Raw genomic sequence first — 10642 nt, 5'->3', positions numbered from 1 at the left:
AGAGGTAAAACATTGTGAAAACACCGAATCGACAAACACTTTTATGAATGTGACATTTACCATATAAAAAGTACTTTGACAATAAAATCCACGTTTTTCATGCTCAAATTACATCATAACATTGTGACAATAATACAATTCATTCACTGTATCACTGTTTCGCAAAGAATTAGAATTCTACATTTTGCACAGACGCTAATTAGTGATAGGGAATTTGTTCTCTGCATTTTATTGTCCTTACCACACAACTGTAGTGAACCCATCCCAGGATTTAAACCAGCAACTCTCAAGTTACAAGCCCAATTCCTTTCCTCTTGGCCATGGGCTGCCTGTAATAAAGTGTATTACCTTTAAAAGACTGCCAGGAATAGATTTAGCAACACAATTAAATTCTCCACATGTGATAAAAAATAATTTAGTAATTAGGAAACACTCATAACTTAGTATTAATACAATTAGTATCAATAGTTTAAATACCACTGTTTTCAGCTGAGGAGTCTTCACATCACTTTACATTAAATTTGAAACAGTGGGTCCGAATTGATCTAAGTAGAAAAGTATGAGATAAGGTGAAGAACAATAATGACACGCTACTGTGATATTCCAAACTCAGTTTATTATGTCTGTAATATTTTGATAAACAGGCCCTTGTGTAACTGTACACTAAACTACAATAAAATAATTACAATAAATATGAAATTACAGCAACTGGACAACCGCGTGATAAAGGGTACATTCTAGGATTTAAGTTTAGATATTTATTGGAGGACCAACAGGGTCAGGACTGAATGTGCACAGCGAGCAGTGAGCGGCTTCCACAGCAGGGAAAGATCAGTCCTATGTTTAATATCATGGGGATGTAAAATCAAAACATCGGGCTGTAGGTTTACCTCAGAATGATCTTTATCTTTAAATAGAACTGGCACACAAATGACTGTAAAATACAAATTGTGAAATTCAAAAGAGTGAATATAATTTTTTTTTAGTTTTAGACGTAATATTTTATGCCATATCCATAGAAGCCACATGTTCCTGTTCCGCTGTCTTTCCTCAGTATTTGACATGAACAATCAAGTGAAGCTATGACGACAATTCTCTTATGTCCAGTTCTCTTTCGCAGACTGCATTCCTCCATTATGTTTTGTGCAAATACAAAATAAGAAAGTAACTGTGGGAACAACAAACACATCACTTCACTGTGTCACTTCTATCCTAGATTGATGCTATTCTCTACCAATTATATTTTCCGCAATATACATTTTACACCATAAGTTGTAACCATAAGTACTTTTGTGCAATCTTCGGTAATACAAGCGTGGCATTTGGTTTAATTATTCTCTGAAATATGCAAATCTACCATGGCCATGAGACTGGATTATATACAATGCTATTGATATGCTCTATGTACAACCATGACTGAGTCTCTATCTCTGTGATTGTACTCTAGCAATCAGAACGGTTGGTGAGTCTTCGGTGGTTTTCGTTTAATCGTCCGCGTCTTCGTCCTCAAGCCCAGATCTTGAAACATAGAAACACAAGCCGTTAGACGTGATCACGAGAAAAAGGCGATTTGGAGACCGACAGGTTATTGAGAGACGTCTCATTACCCGCAGAGTGTGGTCCCAGGATCCCGTGCAGAACGCAGTGCCATCTGGGGAAACTCGCAGAGTGCTGACGCGGTTCTCGTGTCCAAACAGAATCGACACCCTCGTTCCTTTGAGAACGTCCCAGACGTTTATGGTGTAGTCGTTATAGCCACCAAACAGCAACCGACCTGCAAAGGCAACATGTTTGTTCTCCAGTTTGTTTTTTTTATCAATATGAGGAAGGAAATAAAAGAAAGGGAAGTGTGGACGTATCTTACCACTGAGAGAGAAATCAACACTAGAGACTCCAAATATGATGCTCTCTTTGGAATAAATAGCCACTTCTCTGTCTGCCCTCAAGTCATACAAGCGGCACTGAAACAAAGACCTTAATGTTAAAGTTTGAATATTATTCACAGTTGTAATATTTCCTTCCCTTCTTAAAGGTTTGTTTTGTATGTAATTTAAAAGTGTGACATGGAGCATGAATTATTCCTTTAAGAGAGATCAAAACAATCTGAATACGTACGGTAGCGTCATCGGAGCCAGATGCAAATGCATCTCCGCTTGGATAATATCTATTAAAAAGGAAACAGTGAGGAACAAATCAAGTCTCTTAAAGTCTGTCATGGGGTAGGATTTGAATACATGTAAATGATTGTAATGAAAAACAAAAGCATTGTCCATCAAAGTAAGAATTTTTAAAAAAGATTCACTTACCGCACACTATTTATGTCAGATTCATGAGTTTCAAAGGATTGAATACACTGTCCTGAACGCATGTCCCACACATTTGCCTTCTTATCACAACCCTGCGGTAACACAAAATCATTCAGAATGAGACAAAAATATGTTAAATTCATCTTTAAAAAATAAAAATAAAAAGGTGAAAAATGTCAAGCAACCAGCATCCTCACCCCTGACACAAATGTGTTTCCCGTCTCAGAGGGAGCCAGGTCCAGACAGAGGACGTCCGCTGCGTGTCCGTGGAAACTCTGCAACAGCTGCCCACTCTCGACATCCCATAATGCACATGTACCGTCCCCGCTGGACGTCAGGATCTTTGACACAAGTAGATGACGAAAAGGAGAAGCAGTTGAGCTGAGCTCGGTCACAAGTGGAGGTGAGCTGGCACAGCAGGTACGAGTGGATTGTCTATTACCCTTTAAGGTTCTACTCAACCATTTGGTCGACCACACTTTAAGTCAATATATCTCATTGAAAAATGCATCAAGCTGAACTCACTAACACTTAAATGTGAATGTTGTACTTTATGAATTATGAAAACCAGGTTTATTATGAACAGACGTCTCAACCGTTTGGTAGAGGCCTGTATCTGAAATACTGTAGGGTCTAATTAAAAAAAAAAAATATATATATATATATGTTGATTGTCATTATGGTTATCATAACATGAGGATGTACTAGAGATGTATTAGCTGTAAATGTAGCAGAGTGGCGCAGCGGAAGTGTGTTGGGCCCATAACCCAGAGGTCGATGAATTGAAACCATCCTCTGCTAATGGATAGTTTCTTTTCCTCTTTGTTTGAGAGTACAAACGCGACAAAAAAAACTAACCATGACAATTTATAATATTATGCATGCTTCCTTCCTGCGTCCGTGCAGTGCTGTGAATAAATGATCCAGGCTGCGTTGGATACGGAGAGCCCACTTGCACACGGAGAAACACACATCGCTCGCCATCCACTCAAAACGTAACTTTAGCGTCATACTCTTTGGCCGGCTCACAAGCCCAAACAAGTGAGCGCCGTGTGGCTGTTGTTTTGTTTCCAGTTTACCTATATCCGGTGTGGTGTTGTAGTTGTTCTAAAGGTACAAGTTGCTGCAACAGCATGTGAAAAAAACTACAAAGTTTGCTCGGCCAAAAAGAGTGTTAATCGCGCGATAAAAAATGTTTTTTGACGCCGTTAAAATGGAGTTAGCGTTAACGCCGTTAATAACACGTTTAACTGACAGCACTAGTATCAGATAAATGATAGTTTCTAGGCCTTTTCTGTAAATATAATACAGTAAATATAACATTACATGTATAACAAAATGGCTGCGGAGACTTAATAAAGGAAAAAATAAAATAAGGAAAAGTACAAAATGGAGGGCAGTGATTTCTGATTAATATTGAAAGAAAGAATAACTGTGGTGGTAAAACATGAGCATCATTTTGAATATACAACTTGTTTTTTTTCTATATCTAGTGTTTTCTTTTTTTGTGTGTATGTACATGGTCTCACCTGCATATCTGAGTTGGTGAAGCTACAGGCAGACAGGTAGTTTGTGTGCATGGCCACAGACTTCTTCTTCGCAGCCAAGTTCTCATTCTTGTCCAGGGACAGAGGATACACTGAGCATTTGTTGTCCAGGCCACTGTGTCAGAAAAACAACACCAGTTTATCAAAAACAACAAAATGAACTGATAACCAAATATACGATCAACCACACTGCTGATTCGGACACTACTCACCCACAGGCTACGGCACATCCAGAGGGAGCGTAGGCGCAGGCCATCACCCAGGTGCAAGGCATCGTCACAGCATGTTCCTAATAAACACAGAAAGATAACAGTGTGTGAGCTGCGTGACATCAAATTAATCAGGTATAATCAGAGCAGAGCAGATGGCTGGTGATACAGAATTTAATAATCATAGCCTCTCTGTCCACCATTTCAGTGATAAAATGGGGATCCTCCTACAGTGAATATGTGTAAAATATGCATTCCTAGTCATGACAGCTTCATTTGGAAGCTTAGAAGAAGAATTTATTGTGACTCCTTAATAAATACATTTTTCAATTTTCAAGAGTGTTCATCTTATTTGTTATTTGGTGCATAATAATAATAACGAGAAATTCGCGTTCGTGGACATGTTCGGGGACGTTGTCCCGTGTCACCTGTGAAGTTTCATGCCGATCGGTCAATGTATGGCAAAGTTATAGCGCGTTTCGTGTTTCGCGACGAGCCCTCGAAATTCGCCAAAGTTCCGATGGCTGCCGTTTGCACGCCGTTTTGAATCTGGGAAATATTCTCCAAAGGGTAGATCGTGGAAGGGTCTAGTACAGTTTGACGCACTTTTCATCTTCCTAGGATAAACGGCCTCAGAGCTGCAAGCTCAGATACGAAACTTGCGAAAAGCCCAGGAAAACGCCAAATCCAAGATGGCGGACTTCCTGTTGAGTTGAGGTCATGGTTTCAAGAGGAATTTTTGTTCGTCTCGGGCCGGGCAATATACCCACCGATTTTCAAGTACTTCGACGCAACTAAACTTTTTCCAGCCCCATAGGGACCTGACCTGTGGGGGCGCTACTGAGCCATTTTGCATAGGTTTGTCACAAGTCCATTATTTTATCGAATTTTTCGCCAGTTCTGATGTGTGTGCAAATTTTCGTTCGTTTTGAAGCACGTCTCAAATTCGAGTTCGAAGATGGAAAATAATAATAATAATAAGAAGAAGAATTTTTACAATTTCAATAGGTTCCTCGTTCACGAGTGTAACGAGGAACCTAATAAGTATTATTTCCTCCCACAGTCCAAAAACATGCACATTTGGGGATTAGGCAAATTGGACACTCCACATAGACTCTAGTGTTAGAGTGAGTGTGTGAGAGTAGATGGTTGTTTGTCTCTCTCGGGAGCGTCGTCATCAAGTAGCTTAGCGGAGGTTTCCACTGGCAGTTTGCTTTGGAAAACAAACAACATGACAACATTTTTTAACACTATTGTGTGTAACGTACTGCCTATAGCCCTGTCCTTTTTTAAGTCCTAACCCTAACCTCATTTGAAGGACAGGTTTGAGACATTTTTGTAACCCTGTGATGGACTGGCGACCTGTCCAGGGTGTACAGTGTCCAGTCTTTCACCTTATGTCAGCGGAGATTGGCACCATTGGATGGATTATTACTGTAACTAGAAAGCATTTTTGGGGGGAACTGCAGAGCGTGCATTTCACTAAGGGTGTATTGATGCTTCAGCTGAGAATTTCATCAATACTTCATTTTTCAGATCTTGTGCTTCCTCGTGTCGGAGTCCCGAGTTCATGTTCAAAGTTTGGTGTCTTTGCGTGAAAGCGTTCCTGATATATGACCTAATTTCCCATTTGGCGACTACGTCGCCGATTCCGTCTGGTCGTGACGGGCGAATGCTTCCGAAAATCAAAAAATCCTTCTGGTAACTTTTGCGAGGCTTGGTCCGAGGATCATGTACGTCACATTTCGTGAAAGATCGGACAAAATTTGTGACCAGTGAAAGTTTAGTTTCGCGGGGTCAGTAACACTATCTGACGAAGGACAATCGTGTGCTGCCTTTCAGCAAACACACTAATTATTATTATTATAGAGTAAATACCTAAATGTGAGGTTTAACAAGATAGGAAACCACTTATTACACCACTCTACATGCATTAGCATGAGGTTGGTTTCGGTGTAGCTAAAACCCCCGGCTTGTAAAAATCCACTTGCCGCATAGAGCTCTTACCTTGTTGGTGGTGAAAGCGTCCCATACAATCACTTTTCCATCCTGTGAACAGAATTTAGACGGTGTCAAACATGTCCGCTACAGAGTATGTGCAACAACAACGTGAATATACAGCAGAGTGAGCTGAGAGCATAGAACCTGTGAGGAGCTGACTATCCTCCTCTTGTCCTTGCACCAGTCCATACACAGAACTTTGTTTCCGTGTCCCTTCAGAGTTCGCCGAGTCTTCATGACGAACTGACCCAGTCCCTCCACCTTCTCTGCCACCTGGTGTACTGCACACAGATACTGTTTTACTTACGTACAAGTAAAAATACTGGTCTAAACGTGTACTGAAGTTCAAGTAAAAAAAAAGTAGTTTGTTTAAAATGTAATTGCTTTTTATTAAAGGCATCTGTAAACACATAATGAATGTATAAGTCATAATGGGTCAAAGGTCACAAGTGATTTAACTTTCTCACTTACTCAGGGACTTTAATTAACACCAGTTCACCTGTCCTCGTCATTCACCTGTCATGTCCACATCATTCACCAGTTCACATCATTCACCTAACCTCATCATTCACCTGTCATCATCATTCACCTGTCATCATCATTCACCTGTCCTTATCATTCGCCTGTCCTCGTCATTCATTTACCTGTCTTCATCATTCACCTCTCCTCATCATTCACCTGTCTTCATCATTCACCTAACCTCATCATTCACCTGTCTTCATCATTCACCTGTCCTCATCATTCACCTGTCTTCATCATTCACATGTCTTCATCATTCACCTAACCTCATCATTCACCTGTCTTCATCATTCACCTCTCCTCATCATTCACCTAACCTCATCATTCACCTGTCCTCATCATTCACCTAACCTCATCATTCACCTGTCTTCATCATTCACCTCTCCTCATCATTCACCTGTCCTCATCATTCACCTAACCTCATCATTCACCTGTCTTCATCATTCACCTCTCCTCATCATTCACCTGTCCTCATCATTCACCTAACCTCATCATTCACCTGTCTTCATCATTCACCTGTCCTCATCATTCACCTGTCTTCATCCTTCACCTGTCTTCATCATTCACCTCATCATCCACCTGTCCTCATCATTCATCTAACCTCATCATTCATCTAACCTCATCATTCACCTGTCCTCATCATTCACCTGCCTTCATCGTTCACCTGTCTTCATCATTCACCTGACCTCATTGTTCACCTGTCTTCGTCATTCACCTGTCTTCATCCTTCACCTGTCTTCATCCTTCACCTGACCTCATCATTCACCTGTCTTCATCCTTCACCTGACCTCATCATTCACCTGTCTTCATCCTTCACCTGTCTTCATCCTTCACCTGACCTCATCATTCACCTGTCTTCGTCATTCACATGTCTTCATCATTGACCTGTCTTCATCATTCACCTGTCTTCATCCTTCACCTGACCTCATCATTCACCTGTCTTCATCATTCACATGTCCTCATCGTTCACCTGTCATCATCATTCACCTACCAAAGTTTCTGGTGCTTGATTTTAATTTTATTTTAATTTATTTTTTACTCAGTACAAGATGTGATTTAAAATGTAGTTTAGTACAGTTCTTCCAAAAAACTATAACTACAATTTTTTTTAAAGAAATGACTAAAAAACCTACTCGATTACAGTAACGAAAGTAAATGCAATACTTTCCACCTCTGCACACAAGCACGCATTACATTAAATGGCATTAAAACCCATTAAATGAATGAAAGCCTCCAGTGTATACAGTACATCCTGCATTAACACAGCTGTGCAGCTGTGAGGCTTAAACTACAGCAGGCCTCTGCTCAATGTTGTCCTCAGGCAGCTTTTTAATCCACATCTGTACAAACACAAACATTACAAACTAAAACCACTGTCTGATTTTTTTTTTCCCCCCTCACATTTTCTGACTATTATCAAATCGCTGCGACGCGAGCGGACAAATCCACTGCACGGAGGGAAAATCGGGTGGAAGCACTGGACTGGAAAATCAGGAGGCAAACAAACATCCTGTCAAATCCGCTGTAAAGTCAGGCTTCAAACATCAACAATCACACTGCACACACACACTCTCACCCTCGACCACATCGACTCTACATTTTCCCTGCAGGAGAAACACACGCGCATACACATTTTAGCGCTATTTCTGGTGTCACGAGCGCTGTGACAGCGTCAAAGCGCTAAGGGTTGAATGAAAGGAGGGCCGCTCCATTTTCAGCCGCACTCACGCTCGACGTCGTGCAGCTTCGCTCTTTCCTCCTCCAGCTTCGACTTCAGGTTGTCCGACTCGGTCTTGAGATGAGTCAGAGTCTCGTTCAGCTGTACCTCCTGTGTCGCCATTTCAGGGATCGGAGGGGATCTCATATATTTCCTCTGAGCAGACAGCGATCGGCGGCGAAAAGGCTTAAAGCACAGCTAACAGCTGATGCCGCTGTCATGACGTCAGAGGGAGAAGATGCTCCTCCAGCTTCCAGCGAGGAGGAGGAGGAGGAGGAGGAGGAGGAGGAGGAGGAGGATCCTGTATCCTCAACATCAGCAGCACGCTATGGTGTGTGAGTGATTAGCTTCTGTCATGAGTCACGAATGTATCACGATACTTGGGTTTGTATTGCGATTCTGATTTATTAAGTTTATATATTTTTTTTAAGATACGATAAGATAAGATAGTCCTTTATTCGTCCGGCAGTGGGGACATTTCCAGTGTTACAGCAGCAAGACTATAAGGATAAGGATAATAAATAATAAACACGCATTACCAAAAAGAAATAGAATATATAAAGTACAATATATAAAGATATTAACACTGACTATAAAAATAGGTTTAAAAATAGAATGTAGAATATACACAGTATGCACATGGTATTTACAGTGTAAGGAAACAAGGCTGAGCTATTAAATAAGGATATTAAATAAAGATATGGGTATTGCACTGATGAGAAAACTACAGTATAAAACATTTGACAGTATGAAAAATGACAATATATTGCACTTAAAAAAAAATTTACATTATGAAAAAATATATACAGTATAGTACAGCAATGAAAAATGAACAGTATATTGCACATTGAGAGTGGAGAGTGTGTGTGTGTGTGTGTGTGTGTGTGTGTGTGTGTGTGTGTGTGTGTGTGTGTGTGTGTGTGTGTGTGTGTGTGTGTGTGTGTGTTCTTGTACTTGCGGCATACTGAGGACCAGTGAGGGTTTTTAACCAACAAAGCGAGGCCATTTTTACGGAGTGAGGACATTTTGGCCAGTCCTCACTTTGTTTTCATTGAAATCACGTCCTTAGGTTGCTATAACATGCTATATTCAATTTGTCGAAAAAAAAAAAAAAAAAGTATGACTTTTTTGTCAAATTCTGGACCAAATTTTTTTTTCAAACTTGTTTTCAACTTTTGGACGACAGAGTATAGTTTGACGTTTTTGTCAAATTTTGGACGAAAAATTTTGGGTCAAATTTTTTTTTTTCAATTTTGGACGACAGTATATGACGTTTTTGTCAAATTTTGGGTAAAAAAAATTTAGTCAAGATCTTTTCAAATTTTGGACGACAGTATATTGTATGACGTTTTTGTCAATTTTTGGACGAAAAATTTTGGGTCAAATTTTTTTTTTACATTTTGGACGACAGTATAGTATGACGTTTTTGTCAAATTTTGGGTCAAATTTTTTTTTCTCAAATTTTGGACTACATCGTATAGTCTGACGTTTTTGTCAAATTTTGGCTCAAATTTTTTTTCAAATTCTGGACCAAAAATTAAAAAAATAATGGTACTGCAACCAGTAGTTCTTTGTAGATGTCATTCATGAAGTAGATATTTGTAATTTATAAAGTGGAAATGCTGGTCCTCACAGCAACCCAGTCCTCAGTATGCAGCAAGTACAAGAATGTGTGTGTGTGTGTGTGGTCTGCTTAGAGCAGTACTTGTTGTACAGTCTAACAGCTGCAGGGAGGAACGACCTGCGATAACGCTCCTTCAGACATTTTGGATGTTTTAGTCTGTGACTGAAGGAGCTGCCCAGTGCTGCGATGGTGTTCTGCAGGTGGTGAGAGAGATTGTCCATCAGAGATGATAACTTGTTAGCCATTCTCCTCTCTCCCAACACCTCCACTGGTTCCAGGGGACATCCAAGGACAGAGCTGGCTTTTTTAATCAGCCTGTCCAGCCTCTTTCTGTCTGCGGCTGTGATGCCACTGCCACTTACTGATTTTTATTTTCCTCCTTAAAAAAATAAATGATGCATTTCTTGAGACAATAATGAATGTCCGACATGTATCTAGATTTAATCGCACAGAGGTATATAACATGTAAGACAGACTCTTTTTACTGCCACACTGTGCTGCAAATAATACAATAAGTATAACAAAATTAGTAAAAATGTCTTTATCTGTATATGTGTACAAAATAAAATCAAATAAACAGAGCCTCTGAAAACAGAACATAAGCCTTCACATTAACATGCATCAAATCAAACTCAAAAATGTCTAAAACACTGAATAACTTCACAACAAACAACTTCAAACATACAAAAACATTCCTAATTTATGCTGTGATTTTTTTT

General features: G+C 39.9%; 1 protein-coding gene across 1 annotated transcript; it reads right to left on the bottom strand.

The window, feature by feature from the left end:
• Window positions 1-1506: 1506 nt before the first annotated feature.
• On the bottom strand, window positions 1507-8446 carry gnb5a (guanine nucleotide binding protein (G protein), beta 5a; the record flags this gene model as incomplete). The annotated part of the gene is made up of 11 exons (XM_083893671.1): window positions 1507-1518; window positions 1608-1774; window positions 1865-1961; window positions 2116-2164; window positions 2307-2398; window positions 2504-2647; window positions 3836-3968; window positions 4066-4142; window positions 6070-6111; window positions 6208-6344; window positions 8311-8446. The coding sequence occupies 11 exons, from the start codon at window positions 8444-8446 to the stop codon at window positions 1507-1509; spliced, it is 1086 nt and encodes a 361-aa protein (XP_083749797.1).
• Window positions 8447-10642: the final 2196 nt, after the last annotated feature.

Source organism: Microchirus variegatus (genome assembly GCF_963457635.1).
Source record: "Microchirus variegatus genome assembly, chromosome: 8".
Classification (NCBI taxonomy): domain Eukaryota; kingdom Metazoa; phylum Chordata; class Actinopteri; order Pleuronectiformes; family Soleidae; genus Microchirus; species Microchirus variegatus.
Note: the sequence above shows the minus strand (reverse complement) of the source record. Positions and strands in the feature narration are given on the sequence as shown.